The sequence below is a fragment of the Schistocerca americana genome, chromosome 1, assembly GCF_021461395.2.
Source record: "Schistocerca americana isolate TAMUIC-IGC-003095 chromosome 1, iqSchAmer2.1, whole genome shotgun sequence".
NCBI lineage: Eukaryota > Metazoa > Arthropoda > Insecta > Orthoptera > Acrididae > Schistocerca > Schistocerca americana.
The window spans coordinates 364,567,515-364,585,248 of record NC_060119.1 but is presented as its reverse complement, the minus strand read 5'-3'; the positions used below and the strand labels follow the sequence as shown (position 1 = coordinate 364,585,248).

The 17,734-nt window shown below is 42.7% G+C and overlaps 1 protein-coding gene across 1 annotated transcript in view; it reads right to left on the bottom strand.

Moving 5' to 3' along the window:
* LOC124551039 (uncharacterized PE-PGRS family protein PE_PGRS54-like) overlaps positions 1–17,034 on the bottom strand; it is a 76,757-nt gene extending 59,723 nt beyond the window's left edge. Inside the window, exons 1-3 of the mRNA XM_047125941.1 lie at positions 16,947–17,034; positions 8,223–8,297; positions 3,124–3,369 (exon numbers count right to left, since the gene is read on the bottom strand). Coding sequence (XP_046981897.1) covers positions 3,124–3,369; positions 8,223–8,297; positions 16,947–17,034 — 409 coding nt within the window. The remainder of the gene's footprint in view (positions 1–3,123; positions 3,370–8,222; positions 8,298–16,946) is intronic.
* Positions 17,035–17,734: the final 700 nt, after the last annotated feature.

Here is a 17,734-nt window from a genome sequence, read left to right as displayed (position 1 = left end):
CACCTCGGAGGAAGGTAAACAAAAGAGATACTAACCCTTGAAACATCATGTTTTCTGAACAGACAGTTCAATCTGCGTCACGACAGTTGTGTCAAATCTGTAACGGTCGATTCCCGGTAAGTGTCATGTTGATGTTTACATTTCACGACTCTCCTAGCCTCAGCTAGCTCTGCTTGTGTAGCTGTCTTTAATTTGTGATAGTACACAGGTGATTACGGTTTCCTTCCAAAATCTCTTCGAGTAGCAGAGACCAATACAGGTATCTCTACTGTTATCACATCAACTTTTAGTGGTAACCACGAGAAGACAGGGGTGACGGCTCGTAATGTCTAGAAGTGAGGCACAGAAGTTCCGGTTACCTCAGAAATGTGGAACGATCTTTTTCCACTATTTTGCAATTCAAAGACGTCTACCTAGTGTAAGAGACAGTCAAATTAAAATGAGTCAGATGGAAAAAGTAACTCAACTGTTTATTATTTCAAGAGCTGTCGCCATAAATGTTGATACATTTATCCCACTAACAGACAGGACGGTCAGTGCTTTCATGCAAACATGTTTGCTGTTGCCTACGAACTGTGATTGTACCCAAGCGTGCACCTCTTCGTCCAAAACAAATCGACAGCCACGAATGTTTTCCTTCAGGACTCCAAAAATATGAAAATCGCATGAAGAGATATCGGGACTTTGTGGTTGATGTGTAAGTACTTCCCAGCGAAAAGTCTGCAGTATAGTCGAAGCAACAAGAAGGCGAGCGCTCGTGAATGCTTCGAAAATACTGAAACCGGCTATCAACTAACAATGGCCGGTAATGTTGACGGACGGCATCTTTCTGTTGCAGGATAATGCCTGCCCACATATTTCCAGGGTTATTTCGACTGTGCTGCGGAAGTTTCGCTGGGTAGCCTTTACACATCCTCCATAGAATCCCGATCTCTCTCATGTGCGTTCAATATTTCTGGAGTCCTGAAGTCAATTTGCTTCCGGCGAAAAGGTGCACTCCTGTGTACAATCATGGTTCTGTAGACAATCGCAAACATCTTTCCATCAAGGCATTGACCGTTTTTTCTGACAGTGGGATAAATGTATTAACAGATATGGTGATTACTTTCGAAATAATTAACAGTTTATTTGCTGTTTTTCATTTGTCTCGTTTTCATTTGAGTGGCCCTTATAATTTAAAGATGACCGGAAAGCTACTGTCTGGTCTCTTAACCGGCGCCTTCACGACAGCTCGTGTGTGGCTGCCTCCGGCTGCACGTCCACCGTTCCCTGCCACGTGGAGGTGTGGTGGACCTTGGGCTATTATCTACTGTTTCTGGTTTCATCTGATTGCAGCCTTTTACACTTACAGTTGTGACACACGGTTACATAGGAAGAATGCGACCATGTTGCAAATCAGTAGGAGTACTACAAAATTCCTATATTGGTCGCTAAGTGTGAAGCCACCAGCTAATAAACCAGTCACTTTACTTGACCCATTCCAGGTAGAACCCGATCTCAGATGGCCTGCAAACCAGAAATACATAACAAATAACAGAAAATGTAACTATGAAAATGTGCAAGGGTATGAAACTACAAGTACAGTCAACATTAAACAGCTGAAATACACATCGTGAACATCTTGGTAATAAGATATATGAAGACACTCTGTAACAGACAGGCTGTCACGGCAGACTGACTGACTAGCTGGAACGCGATGACCAGGAACATAGTTTAACACACCAGACAGGCAGCTTATGTTGCGATAGAGAGAGGACTGCTGATACTCCATGTTCAACCAAAAGGGCGTGAGTCGGATATATTGGAGGAATTAGAAACTTTATACACCAGTCGCGCAGCTCAACTTTAATTCTGAACGAACAGCTGTCGTCTAGACGCAAGTAGTTCTTTTAAATATTCCGTGAAATATTGGACGTGTAATTTCAAGCGTTTCCGCATGTATTATCCCTTTCTTTATACCTCTACCTCTATGCAGCTGTTCCCAATATCAGTTTTGTTATGCGTACTTCTTGAGGGTTCCAGTGCACAGCATCCTTGACGTCTATTGTTGTAATTAATGCGCATGTACTGAAAAGATTGTTACCGCTAAGTCTAATGCTTTTGGAAATTACATGACGCCCTCTATGTTGCTTTGTGGTCCTATAGTCTTTTATTATTACGTTATTTATTTTGTCTTTTAATTAGTTTTACTTGCACGATCTCCCTCACCTAATCTATACCCTCTCTTACACGTGCTTTCATTATTACTTTTTGTACCTTATTAAGCTGTCTTCCTAAATTTTTTTACTTGTGTAATTTTGGATGAATGTTTGAATTTAGGTAGCTGCTATGGAATGTTTATTCTGTTTATTTGTCGTTTTATATGTATCTCTTTCTTGTCGGTGAAATTTTCTATACAACTGTAAATTTATTTTCTTCGTTCATTTTATTATTCGCACTTTGTAAAGTTTTGTAAAAGGTTAATTTTATATGCTACATTTTTTTTATCAAAAAGAAAAAAAATTATGCTTTTTCCGCTACGTGGCACTACTTCTGTGTTCATCACCGCCCTCTGGTGGCTTAAATTGTCTTTCTGGCTATCGTATTCTAGCTGGTCAGTTTGTCATGACGTCTTTGTTTGTTACATACAGACTTTATATGTCTGATCAACAAGGTGTTCATGATGTGTATTTCAGCTGTTTAACTTTGAAAATACTTTTTTAATTTCATACTCTCGTACATTCTTTTGTAGTTATATTTTCTGTTCTTTGCTATGTACTGCTGGTTTATTGGTTAGTGACTTCTTATTTAGTGACTGGTATAGAAATTGTGCCGTATTCCTGATAATTGAACATTAAGAAATTTTCAAGCGAAAACGTCTTAGAATCAGCTATGTTTGTACGTAGACAGAGAGAAATAAACGTAGGTAGGAAAAATTGACGGTTAGAAGGCTGCCAGCACCGTTCCTGTACAGAGGTCAGTACCTCAGCGACAGAACTTCAGTACGGGGAGGCGCTGCACATCCTAGTTCTACTGTCCAACTGTGGGCGAGGACGTCAGCAAAGAGCTTTGGGCAGTTCGCTCACATTTGGCACTCTGCAAGCCAGTGGAGCCGTAAGGTTTTGTACTGGAGTAAACTCTCACCTGACCCGGACGCAGATCCGGCGTGGCTGCCGCTGTGGCTTCCAGAGGCTGAGCCGCCGGCGCCTCCCAGGGAGCCCGCGGAGGAGGAGGAGCCGGCGTTGCTGCTGGAGCCGGAACCTGAGCCTCCAGTGCCGAAGGAGGAGGAGCTGCTGCCCGACTGGCTGCCGCTGGCGCTGCCGGAGCCTCCGCCCGACGACCACGAGGACGACGACGACTTGGAGGAACTGCCAGAGCCCGCCCACGCGCCTGTGCCACACAGCGGAGAAAAGTAAACACCGTCAGTAAGTGTATACCGTTGTCGGCCTCTTATTTTAAGTCATCAGTCTTGTGACTGATTTGATGCGGCCTATCAGCAACTTCTCTCTTATGCCAACCTTTTCGTCTCAAAATAGCGATTGTACCTTACAACAGTTTGAAAAGTTATTTTGTGTCTTCTGTGTGTTATTAACACAAAAGTATCTTCTGTTCCCAGAACCATATCTACGGACTACCAACGAAATTTTTTATTTTTGTTGTATTCTTAGTTCAAATTCAAAGGTTAGGCGGTACATTACCATATAATTTATGTGGGACAAATAAAATAGATAAAGTAGCAAATGAATCCAAAAACAATGAAACACAACAAAAATATAATGAATAGTGGATGATTTAATATTATTATCCATTCTTCGAATGTGAGGTTGATGATGCTATGCTTCATCGTCAATAATTGCTAGCATTCAATCGCTTTAATATAAAAAACACATTTTGAGAGGCAATGTCATGATCAGCTTGTCGACACCCACACTAAAAGCTTTAAAAATATTTGAAGTATGCAATTTGCTGTATGTCATACAATATAATGGAGGACATTTTGCGCCTTATACGAATAGTAAAATGGCAAAATTAGTACAAAGTATGATATTATCCATAAACAACTCTTGTTATGCAACAAACGTACCAAAATTTATAAAACGTTCCATTACAGATAACCTGATGACGGCTGTATATCTGAAACAAGCCTAAAGTTCAAATAAAAAATACCCATAGCAGCGTAACTGGTTTTAGAAAATTTAGTTTGTCCTGACAGAAGCGGACGATTTTAACGTAAGGCGGGGATGCATTGTCCAACGTGTTTTTATTTTATGAGTGCTAGGAATGTGTTGTTAGAGTTTTCAGGGCGTTAATCAAATGAGCTGAGTGTTTGACGGTGCGAACGTTGTCTTCCGAAATGCGTTATTCTGCAACGCTACTATAAATGATTCAATCGTTTTCAAAGTGCTACACTTTTCGAAATATTACATGTATAGATGTGAATGATGCGTGAATAGGGCCGTAAACTCACCGAGGTTGCTTTGGGCCCACAGTTGAGAAAATAGCGACAAGCTTTTGTATGTTGGAATAAGTTTTCTGATACATTTATGCCTCTGTCTTCCATAACAGTTTTTACCCGGCCCTTCTAGTACCATAAAAGTTAATAACTGTTGTTTTATCATCCTCTCCCTTCTTCTTGTCAATGTTCTTTTCTTCACCGACTCTGCGAAGAACTTCCTCTATTCTCACCTTATTATTCCACCTAATTTTCAACATCCTTCTATAGCACCAAATTTTAAACGCACCGCTTCTCTTCTTTTCTGATTTCCCTCAACCCATCATTCACCTTTATACGATGCTGTGTTCCAAACGAACGGCCTCACAAATTTCGTTGTCAAAGTAAGGGTGATGTTTGATACTAGTGGACTTGTTTTGGCCAGGACAGTCTCCTTCGTTGCACTATTCTGCATTTCGTGTCCTCCTTACTTCGTCAGTCACGTGTTATTTTGTTTCCAAGGCTACAAAATTCGCCTACTTACGGGTCACCAAATTCTAGTGTCAAGCTAGTGCTAATCCCATTTCTGATACTCCTCATTTCTTTGGTCTTGCTTTTCCAAGCATTAGTCTATTCATACCATTCAACACCTCCTATAATTCTTCGCCACTTTTACAGCATCAGCAAATCTTATCGTTGCTATTTTTTCGCTCTGAATTTCAATACCACTCATGAACCTTTCTTTTATTTCCGCCGTTGCTTCCTTAGCGTACGTGCTAAACAGCACGGAAGAAAGGCTGGATCCTTGTGTTACACCCTTTTCAATCCGAACACTCCATCTTTGGTCTTCCATTCTCATCATTACCTCTTGGTTCTTGTACATATTGTACGTTACCATCTTTCCTTGTAAGTTGCTCTTCTCTCTTCAGTATTTCGAAATTGCACGAATTTACATTGTCGAAACCTTTTTCTGGGTTGAAGATACTATCAACGTGTCTCTTTTTCTTTTTCTTTCATTATCAACACTGCTTCTTTGGTGCTTTTACCTTTCTGATAGCTAAACTGATCGGCATTTAACTGGTCTCCAATACTATTTTCCATTATTCTTTGTATTATTGATGCCTGCAATTTGGATGCACGAGCTGTTAAGTCGACTGTGCGATAGTTCTCGCACTTACCGGTCCTTGCTGTCTTTGGAATTGTGTGTATTTTTCTGGCAGTCTGATGGTATATCTACCGCTTCGTAGATCCTAGAGAGCAACTTGAAAATTCGCTAGTTGCCATCTCTTCCAATTTTTTTTAGAAATTCCGAACACCCTTTATCTATTCCTTCTGACTTATGTAACGGCAAGTCTTCCAAAGTTATGTTAAACTTGGATCTAATATAGGATCCCAAGTCTTTGATACGGACGACCCTTGCATACTAAATTACCCGTTCTTTGCCTCTTCATCTTCTGCTTGTGACGTCGGCGCGTACACTTGAGCTAATGTTCTTGGCAATGATTTGCTATGGGTCATTGACTGTCGCTCGATGGAAAGTACAAGCCGACTTTTTCGAATGGGTGAAGTTTGGAAAACTTCAGATTTAAAAATCTTAGGACTCAGTACACAATTCTCGCTAATGAATTCCGACTTTGTTGGAAGGCAGAGTACAGGCTGTTCGAGTAGAGAAACATCGAGAATACGTAACAGCTCCTCTGCTCTTTTTGTTGCATATTAACAGCATGGCAAAAAATAATAATTCTGGCCTCAGCGATTTTGTATTTTATGCGGTAATATTTGGTCATGTGTCATGCCAGAGAGCTATACTACTAAGATCCAGTCAGATACTGACATAATTTCAACCTGTTATGAAGACTGTAAAATCCTTTTAAATGTAGTGAATGAAAAGTCCTTCCATTAATAATACCTGCTTTAGGTGGTTTCATGGAAATTCATTCTGAAGGATTAAGGTCGAATGGAAATGTGCTGGTGTCAGATTGGGCGTTAACTCGCAAGCGTCTTCGTGTTTACGAGGCACATCCTGTAGCAAGCCTGAATAACAACATGGTGTTTCACAAAACTTCCTGGCAGATTAAAACTGTGTGTCGGACCGAGACTCGAACTCGGGACCTTTGTCTTTCGTGGCCAAGTGCTCTACCAACTGAGCTACCCAAGCACGACTGACGCCCCGTCCTCACAGCATTACTTCTGCCAGTACCTCGTTCACGTTCGACGCAAGCGCTGCTTCCTGGGTTCCGCGGGAATAAATATCGCCGCAGGTACACTGCGACTGCGATCTCCACCTGACAGGCCGGGCCGTTGTTCGGTTTGTGTGACAAGAATAAAGGAGACCAATTAGAAGTGGGCTTGGAAAACCTTTGCATATTTTAACACCTCAGCAGCGTTTGCTCGCAGAAATGCGCACTAACTGAATCTGAAATTTCCAGATTACCTGTACTGCATCGACTGACCAGCTGTCACGCATTGTTGTTGTACAACACCTGAATATTGACGTCTGTGCATGATGGAGAAACTGATCGTGAAATAGGATAGTTCCTATCATCAAAAACACATCGGAAAACTGTCATAGTCGTATTGGAAATGTGTTCAATTCCGCCCCGCCCGCTTCAACCTTTCTATCACTGGCTCCAAACCTGTGCTTAACGGCAGGTTTCCGGCTTTATTAATGTGTTGTCACAAAGCAGGAATCGGTATAAAATTTGTCGCAACACCTTCAATAATGCCCGCGGCCTACTGGAAACTGGAAATTTGTGGTAACGTTCTATGGGACCAAATTGCTGACGTCATCGGTCCCTAGGCTTACGCACTACTTAACCTAACTTAAACTAACTTACGCTAAGGGCAGCACACACATCCATGTCCGAGAGAAGATTCGAAGCTCCGACGGGGAGAGTCCCGCGAACCGTGGCAAGGCGCCCTAGTCAACTCGGCTACCCTACGCGGCGACCTGCAGGTAAGCAGAGCTTGAGACCTGGGCATGGGATGTCTGAAGGCGGCGCGGTGGCTGCGCAACGAAAATATTACCGCAAATGACTCTGGAGTGAGCACCAGTGACGTCAAAGAAGTCAGCGCGGCTGTGTAAGGACGTCAGCAGCAGTCACACAACAATCGGCACTTGACAATGGCCGAGGAGCAATTGGCCGAAAGCTCGTGGATTTTAAGAAATTTAGAAGATTTAATATGTTTGTCACAAAGCCACTATAAATTAGCATTTGGTGGACAAAGATCGGCCCTAAAGTATGTGTCGAACTAATTGCACTTCGGACTCGGATCTGCACATCACGCACAGGTTCTCGATGTTAGTGTAGAAAGTTTTCACAACACCAATATGTTCTGCGAGATCAGGTTCCGCGACAAATGTAACTCCTTTTCATCATAAAAAAGACCATTGAGGGTCTGTCTGTCTATAAGACACTCACTGAAATAACAGGCTGGAATACCGACGTCGTGCAGCTCTACATGTATTATTATTTAGCCCATCATTGCTGCTAACACACAGTGCATCGACGACTGTCAGTACTAGTTTTATTGAATGGCAGCTCCAGGTGCTCCAACAAAAAATTCTTACGCGACCGGTTTCGGACGTTAGAGAGATAGGTAGGTACATAGATAGACACAGAGAGAGAGAGAGAGAGAGAGAGAGAGAGAGAGAGCGAGATCTCGATTTCATACATTCTGTTACAGATGGCAACAAGAATATACAAACGCTACAACGATGTGGATACGAAGGATAAAATTCGTTTTTTTCTGTTCTTTGCCGTTCCATTCAGGCGTCACGAATTGTGGCTGCCTATAAGCAGGCACTTACCGTCACCAGATAGGGACCCGCTGCCTGAGGGACGTCCGACGCCAGCCGCGATGCCTTTCACGCCCTTGACTCCGCCTGCAACAACACAACACCACAGCAGCGTCAAAGCCTGGCCTTTGCGTAACCTCGACTGCACGCGCCGGCACTCTTTCTGTAGCAGTTCATGCTGCCTCGCCGTACGCCGCTGTATGACGTCCGAGACCAGCGCTCCACTCCACAGAAATATTCAGTTGCATCAGACACTATTAATATGTTCAGTGGATGTTTAATGAAACAACAGCAACCACGATTAGCTTAGACGTAGCCGGTACTGCATTATTTAACCACAGTGGGAAACACAATAAAACACTTTCCAGAACACTAGCATATTTTGAAATCAACTGATTTCCACAAGAAACGTGTCTCACTAGCTTTGTTTACATGATTGAAAAAAATATCTTCTCTGCAATGAAATTAGTTACTGTATTTTCAATAAACTCTTTCTGAGTGTAGTGCTGCCTCACGTTCTGAAACACTTAAAAATTAAGGTCCGTTCGAACAGGCCTCGGAAGGCCCAAAACTACCGACCGGCTGCCGGGTCATCCTCAGCCGTTAGGCGTCACTGGATGCGGACATGGAGGGTCCTTGTGGTTAGTGCACCGGTGTCCCGGCCGTTGTCAGCTTTCGTGACCAGAGCAGGAACTTCTCAGTCAGGTAGCTCTTCAGTTGGCCACAAAAGGGCTGAGTGCACCCTGCTTGCCGACAGTGCTCAGCAGACCCGGACGGTCACCCACCCATGTGCGACCCAAGCCCGATAGCGCTAAACTTCGGCGATCTGAAAGGCACCTGTGTCACCATTGCAGGAAAGGCCGTTGAATAAAATGTTTTTAATGTTGTTTATGTTTTATTCCATCATCCACCAAGGCGAGAACCGGATGGCAGCGCAACATTGCTCTGTTTCGGCGGAGAGCATTTATAAAATACACGTACTTTAGAAAAACATTAAAAATATGAAATATTTTTGTTTCTAAAGTTTTTAAGATTTATTTAAATTATGATATTTTTTAAAATAATATCTATAAAAGATAGAAATGAAGCACTTAACTTCACTGAAATTAGAATAGATGACCGTTACGTGAGGAGGGTTGTTGGAGGAAGAGTGTTTTGGAAAGGATGTACGATGGAACAGGGAGAGAGCCGTTGGCCAAGCGTTTGGGGAGGATGGGTGGAGCGGCAGCGAGGGGGGGGGGGGGAGGGGGAGGATATGACGTGGTGAAGTGGAGTCCCAATATGGAGAGGAGTGTTTTGTTAGAGCTGAGAGGACTGGAGGATCTCTGGGTGGGTTTCCTGTTCAGGAAGGGAAAAGGTAGTTACAGTTTCATTGGGATAAGATGTGAAAATAGTGCAGATGTAAGGTTAGGCTGATGTGCTGGTGCAAGCGAAGTATGAGGGTTAATACAATAAGGTGACAAAAGTAATAGGATAGCGATATGCACATATCCAGATGGCAGTAGTATCGCATATGCAAGGTATTAAATTGCAGAGTATTAGCAAGCTGTCATTTGTACTCAGGTGATTCATGTGATTATTGCCTCACGACATGAATTAACAGAGTTTGAACAGACTTTTGTAGGTGGGAGCATTGCGGAAATCGTTAGAAAATTCAATATTCCGAGATCCACAGCGTCAAGAGCGTGTTGAAAATACCAAATGTCAGGCGTTTCCTCTCACCACGGATAATGTGGTGACCGACGGCCTGCACTTGACGACCGAGAGCAGCGGCATTTGCGTAAAGTCGTCAGTGCTAACAGACAAGCAACACTGCGCAAAGTAACCACATGAAACTTTGTGGGACATACGACATCCGTTAGGACAGTGGACGAAATCTGGCTATAATGGTCTATGGCAGCTGCCGACTGACGCGAGTGCCTTTGCTAACAACGCGACATCGCCTGCAGCGCCTCGTGACCATATCGATTGGACCATGGACGACTGGAATACCGTGGCTTGGTCAGATCAGTCCAGATTTCAGTTGATAAGAGCTGATGATAGAGTTCGCGTATGGAGCAAACGCTGCAAAGCCAGGGGCCCAACTTGTCAACAACGCACTGTGCCAGCTGGAGGTGGCTCCTTAATGGTATTGACTGTGATTACGCGGAAGACCTGGGTCTTCTGGTCCGACGGAACTGATCATTGACTGGAAATGGTTATGTTTGATTACTTGGAGATCATCTGCAACCATTCATGGACTTCATGTTGACAAACAACGATGTCATGTCACCGGGTCGCATTTGTTCACGACTGGTTTGAAGCACATTCTGGATAAGTCGTGTGAATGCTTTAGTCCTCCACATCGCCCGACTTGAATCCCGTCGAACATTTATGCGACACAATCGAGAGCTCAGTTCGTCCACAAAATCCTGCACCACAATCATGGACGGCTAAAGGTGCAGCACGGCTCAATATTTCTGCAGGGGACTTCCACCAATTTGTTGAGTGAGACCTTAACTTTTCCCGGCGAATTGAATGTTCAGATAACTTACGGGTTTGCTACCGGGTGATGTGGTCGACCACCATCGATATTTCGACAGGAGCATACCCTGCCAGTTCTGCCTTGAGAATGGCAGGGTGTGCTCCTGTCGAAATATTGGTGGTGGTCGACCACATCTCCCGGTAGCAAAACCGTAAGTTATTTGAGAATTTGTTGAGTCCTTGCCACGTCGAGCTGCTGCACTACATCTGGAAAAACAAGGTTCGACACAATGTTAGGATGTATCCCATGACTTTTGTCACTTCAGTGTATTAGAGTTAGCTGTATAATTGGTACTTCCGTAGATTTTAACGGTGCCATAAGACCACCGATGTCAAATTTCTTAGATTTTATTGGATCTAAAATACCACTGGGTGGTGTAAGGAAAGAGAGAGAGAGAGAGAGAGAGAGGGAGTGGGAGGGAGAGAGAGAGAGCGCTGAGGGTGGGGCGGTGGGGGGGGGGGGGGGGGGAAGAAATAGTTCAAATGGCTCTGAGGACTATGGGACTTATCTTCTGAGGTCATCAGTCCCCTAGAACTTAGAACTATTTAAACCTAACTAACCTAAGGACATCACACACATCCATGCCCGAGGCAGGATTCGAACCTGCGACCGTAGCGGTCGCGCGGTTCCAGACTGTAGCGCCTTTAACCCCTCGACCACTCTGGCCGGCATCGTTGACACCTTTGACATAAGGTACAGGGTCCTTATTTGATATTGTTTGCACTGCTAAGGTGATAGAGACGGGGATGGTCACAATGTGTAGCGCGGACCACTTTTTGCAATATCAGTGGCTTCCTTCTGACGACGTTATTGCAAATTTGAAATTCCTACTTTTCTCTAGGAATAGGAAGATATCACCCACCTCAATGTTCTTGAGTTGTAAAAGTGAGACTACAGAATGTGGCATGGATCGATTTGTCAAAACATTGTTTTAAAGGTTACGTTGGCATGTGCGCTACAAGACAGCCATTGTGTATCATGGAGAGGTTTACCTTTGAAATTCCGAGAGGGTGTATTCCAGCAAGAGTCGGGAATCATTATTTCCCGTCACGTGACGAAATGACAACAGCAAAAAATCACAGAAATTGGAGATTGTGTTGAGGGAAAACAGGGAAAGGTCGTGGTGGTGATGGGGGTTATGATAGTAGTAGTCGAAGTACTCCGCCCTCCGCCACACATCGTAAGATGGTCTGAGGAGAACAGATGCAGATATAATTTTTCGAATTCTCCTCAGCGGACTAGACGTGTAATAAGAAATCGATCGTAACTTCATGTGCTATGTAGATCTGCGAATTACGACACTCATTGGTAGTGACGTTCATATTTATCTCTAGCTATTATTTTGTAATATTAAATAATTCCTGAATATAAAGTAGTACTATGGCAGTTTTTATTAAATCGTCAGCTTACAATACTTTCATGTTGCGCTGTATAATCTCGCGGCATGACGTAACCTATCTCATTTCACATTACATACTTTACAAAGCTGGAAAATTATCAAGGTAGTGATAATTGTTGGACTGTATAATATCTGTGTAGCAACAAAACATGTCAATGTCTGAATATTAAATATATTTTACTACCACCGTTAAAGTAGGGAAACGATTCTTGATACTCCCTACGAATTCTTTTTTTTTCAATTTGTGGTAAGGTTCTATGGGACCATCGTCCCCAGTCCTACACACTAATTAAACTAACTTACGCATGGAGGACTCGAACCTCCGACGGGGGCGGCCGCGCGAACCGTGAGAAGGCGCCCCAGACCGCGCGGCTACCCCGCACAGCAATTCTTTCTTTCTTTTCTTTTTTGGTCTCCTTCTTTTCGATGAAGGAGGCGATGCCGGTGAAGTTAGTTCTAGTTCGTCAGTGAAAGCAACAGGACACTGTTTGTTACCTGGTCCGCCATTATCAAATATCCGCCATATCGCCATTACAGTGCGAAGTGATCAGTATTACCACAATGTGCCGCGTTTAACAGTAGCATAAGAGAAGCAAAAATGCAACTGTTTACTCGGAGTCAAGTTATGTTGCAATAAAAATAAGAATATAAAGAAAATTTGAAAAGTTATTTTGTGTCTTCTGTGTATTATTAACACACAAGAATCTTATGTTCCCAGAACCATACCTATAGAGGACCAACGAAATACTTTATAGTTTTCTTAGTTCCAACTCAGAGGCTAGGCGGTACGTAACTATATAATTCATATCGGACAAAGTGGCAAATGAATCCAATATAATAAAACACAATAAAGAAATACAGAGAACAGTGGATGATTTAATGTTTTTATCCATTTTTCGAATTTTAGGTGGATGTTGTTATACTTTATCGTCGATAATTGCTAGATTCAATCACTTTAATACCACTTCACATAAGAAACACGTTTCGAGAGGCAATATCATCATCAGTTTGTCGACAGTCAGAGATCACGATTAAAACACTAAAAACTCTAACAACATTTGCACTATGCAATTTTCATTATGTCATGCAATATCATGGGGAATATATTGCGTCCTATACGCATAAAAATTAAAATGGAAAAACTAATAGAAAGTGTAAAATTGAACAAGGCTAACATAATATCATCCATAAGTAACTCATATGTCATACAACAAACGTACCAAAATTTATAAAATGTTCTGTTACAGATAACCTGATAGGCCTATATTTCAAATAAAAGAATACCCATAGCAGCGTAATTGGTTACACGAAATTTATTTTGTCTTTGAAAAATACTTGCAGTGTTCACAAAACAAACAGAAAAGTACAGTAGACTATGGGTCCTCGACTTACATTAAAATCACACCACAGACCGTAATCACGTACCAGGTCATCGTGTGTTCATCATCTGTGGGGATCGAGAGTGTCCAGTTGGAGCTTCTTGCGTCCTGGCAGAAGAGGAAGATTTTAATGTAAAGCTAGGATCCGCTGTACAGTGTGTATTCATTTTATGAGTGATTGAAATCTGTTGTCTGAGCTTTCAGTACTTTACCAATTGAGCTGAGTGTCGACAATCGGATGGTGCGAACACTGTATTCCGAAATGCGTTTTTTGCGGCGCTACTATAAACGATTCACTCGTTTTGAAAATGTTACATTTTCCAAAGTATTACATACAAAGATATGACTGATGCATGAGTATAACCTTAAATACCGAGTTTGCTTTGTGAGAGTGTAGTTCCTTGACAAAATAGCGGCAAGTTTTTGTATGTTAGAATATGCGGATGTTTCTCTTTTATAACAGTGCAGTATGCATTCAGAAGGAAATATGGAGAAGGATCACCATGTAAGTAGAGGATTGTACTTTGATATCGACAATTTACAGATACAAGTTGTGTCCTTAAACACAAAAGTTCCAGTCGATAGAGTGTGTCAGCTGTGAGGAGGATGAGGAAAAGTTCGTACGCAGTGCAAAAAGATCAACGGTCCACGGAAGTCTCAGATTTGGAAGACCGCAGGAAACAAATTGGAAAGTTATGCGGCGGCGGTTGCATTTCAAACTGTGCGGTCTGCTACCGAAAGATAATAGCCGGCTCCTTTAGTTTCTCCCCCACAATGCAGGAAGCCCTTGAGGATTAACATTTCACCTCGAAGCTGATATTCAGAGAAGAAGCTACCTTCCTTTTATCTGCAAAAGTTAATCGCCACATTGTAAGAGCATGGGGAACTGAAGATCATCCTGAAATTGTGGCGCGGGAACAAAATTCGCCGAAGGTTAATGTTTTCCGTGGAATGTGACAGACGAAGCTGTATGGGCCGCTTTTCTTCTTGAGAAGACTGGGAAGATATCTCTTACCCTGATACGTTGCAGTTGTGCTTGTTTCCACAACTGACAGTGACAGCTGTTTCCGAGATTTCCATCCTCCAACAGGTCGGGGCACCCCCTCAGTGGAGCACCGATGTTCGTTACTTCCAAAACGATGTACTTTCACACTGATGTATATTGATAATTTTTACTTATGGACAGTCTGACAACAACTGAATAAAACACAATTTTAGTGCCATACGCGTTTCGCCTTTATTTTCTGCAAGGCATCATCAGTGGCAGGTTGCGTGGACAATTTCCTACATATTACACTCCTGTTGCATTTTTGGTGTGGTTCTTCTTCTTATGAATGTCAATTTACGGCTTTTTCCCCACATTCCATAGCACTATGAAATGAATACGTATTGAAACAAGCGTTCAGTTCATAGTGCTGTGGAATGTGGGGAAAAAAGCCTTAAACTGGCATTCATAAGAAGAAGAGCAACACCAAAAATGCAACAGGAGCGTAATGTGTAAGGAACTGTCCACGCAACCTGCCACTGATGATGCCTTGCAGAAAATAAAGGCGAAACGCGTATGGCACTAAAATTGTGTTCTATTCAGTTGCTGTCAGACTGTCCATAAGTAAAAATTATCAATATACCGTAATATTACACGCAACTGAGGAAGACAGGACTACAAAAGTTGAAGATTTCGACACTGCTGTAGCGAACATAGTAGCGAAGATGATGTGCCTGTGTTCCGTTGTCCTCCCAGGGTCGCCTTAACCTAACACCTTGCGACTTTTTCGTTCAGGGGTACATTAAGGATCCTGTTTAAGTACACCCACTGCCAAGAACACGGAAAAAGATCAGAGAATGCCCCAACACGTTGATAGGATGTTGCTATACGAACCTCACTACAGCATGGAAACATGTCGTGTGACCAGAGGGTGTAATGTTATGTGTGCCTCACTGCTGTTTTTTAACTAATTTGTGCCTGATTTTATTCTGAGAAGCTCAGTAATGTCTATACAAAAAATACTTGAAGTAAAGTTAAGCGCAGCTGGACAGCAAGAAACTCTTTAGCGCGCAATTTCCGCAACTATAGTAGTTGTGAATCTTTGAGTATGGATTAAAAAAAAAAAAAAAAAAACAATTGATTTATTTAAAAAAAAAGAGGACTGTTAAAGTGTATTTGTGGAAAGAGGGCGTGTTGCTAGGCAGTCGCTCAGAACGTATTGTTACATTTAATGAAAATTGATATGTTAGTGATAAAACCGAGTAAAGTATGTGTAAGAGTTGCCAAACACTTATGAATACAAATTTTCAGGACGTGAAGAATAGAGATATCTCGTTTTTGGAAAAGGAGGTGAACTTCATGTCGTCGCCGTCTATCAATCCACAGAATTGTAAGTGTACAAAGTTCACTAATATACAAGAAAAGAAATGCATTCTCTGTAGTTTTCATTCAATAAGTAACAACGTCTCATAATTTCTTAATTACAGTGATTGGATTATGTTCTTGTACAATAGTATGGTGCTCAACTACACTGACCAATTTTGATGTAGCAGGACGTGTAGTATGAAGGAAGTCTGTGTGCCCAAGCAATCTCCTTATCTACTTACAACAGTGGTCTGAAAAGGTATGAAAAGCTACGAAAACTTGGGCCCAAAGCTATCCGCAATACGGCCAAGTAACTAACAGAGTCGTATTTTAAACCTTAAAGAACAATAACTTCACCGAGCGAGGTGGGGCAGTGGTAACACACTGGACTCGCATTCGAGAGGACGACGGTTCAATCCCGCGTCCGGCCATCCTGATTAAGGTTTTCCGTGATTTCCCTAAATCGCTCCAGGCAAATGCCGGGATGGTTCCTTTCAAAGGGCACTGCCGACTTCCTTCCCCGTCATTCGCTAATCCGATGAGACGGATGACCTCGCTGACTGGTCTCCATTCCCCAAAACAACCCAACCCAATAACTTCCTCCAAATTATGATACGTCAGCAACTGGTGGAGAAGCTGATCATTCAAGGAGACAGCAACCAAAATTCAGGTACCAGTTACGACTTATAGTAAAAATCTAAATCAAAAATCAACCTATCTCTCTCTCTCCCCAAACACATATATAAATATTTATATTATTAAGACAAAAGTCATTTTATATTGCATGACAGTTTCTTTTAAGAACTGTCAGCTTTCAAGAGTCACTCAGAGAACATTTGTAGAGTGCAAAATGCGATCTCTGTGATTATACGGTTCTATTCATGCATCAGTCATATTTGTATGTGTAGTACTTTGGCTAAAATCAAGCTCTGAATACGAATGAATCATCTATAGAAGCCTTGTGTTATGTGAAATGGAGTTAAAGTTACAAAATACTGCTGAACGTGAATGATCTTAGCCGCGAAATGGTACGTCCATTAAGCGGAATGTATGAAGCTGAGGCGCGTCTCGGCGACAGACTCACCCTTGTGCTCTGGGCGCGCCGTGGCGGCAGCCAGCAGCAGCAGCAGCAGGAGCAGGACGGCGATCCTCGGAGTGCAGGAGGTGGCCATGGCGCGGTCAGCCGTGGACTGGCGATGGCTGGCACCGCCCCGCGCTTTATACCCGCAGCTGCGGTCGCTACCTGGAACGAGCTCTGACGCCCAGCCCACCTCCACTCACTGGAAGGGCTCTACGTGGCCGCAGGTCAAGAAAACCATTCCACAGCGCACGTATCGTATACTGATTTCCCTTGCACTCTACTCTGTTCGAGAAATTTCTGTCAGCGATTTTCTCCTCCGAGATTGGAAAACTGCGCAGATCGCACCAGTGTTTAAGAAGGGTAGTAGGAGTAATCCATCGAACTACAGACCTATAGCACTGACGTCGATTTGCAGTAGGGTTTTGGAGCATATACTGTATTCAAACATTATGAATCACCTCGAAGGGAACGATCTATTGATAATCAACAAGGTTTCAGAAAACATCGTTCTTGTGCAACGCAGCTAGCTGTTTATTCGCACGAAGTAATGGCCGCTATCGACAGGGGATCTCAAATTGATTCCGTATTTCTGGAATTCCGGAAAGCTTTTGACACCGTTCCTCACAAGCGACTTCTAATCAAGCTGCGGGCCTATGGGGTATCGTCTCAGTTGTGCGACTGGATTCGTGATTTCCTGGCAGGAAGGTCGCAGTTCGTAGTAATAGACGGCAAATCATCGAGTAAAACTGAAGTGATATCAGGTGTTCCTGATCTATATAAATGACCTGGGT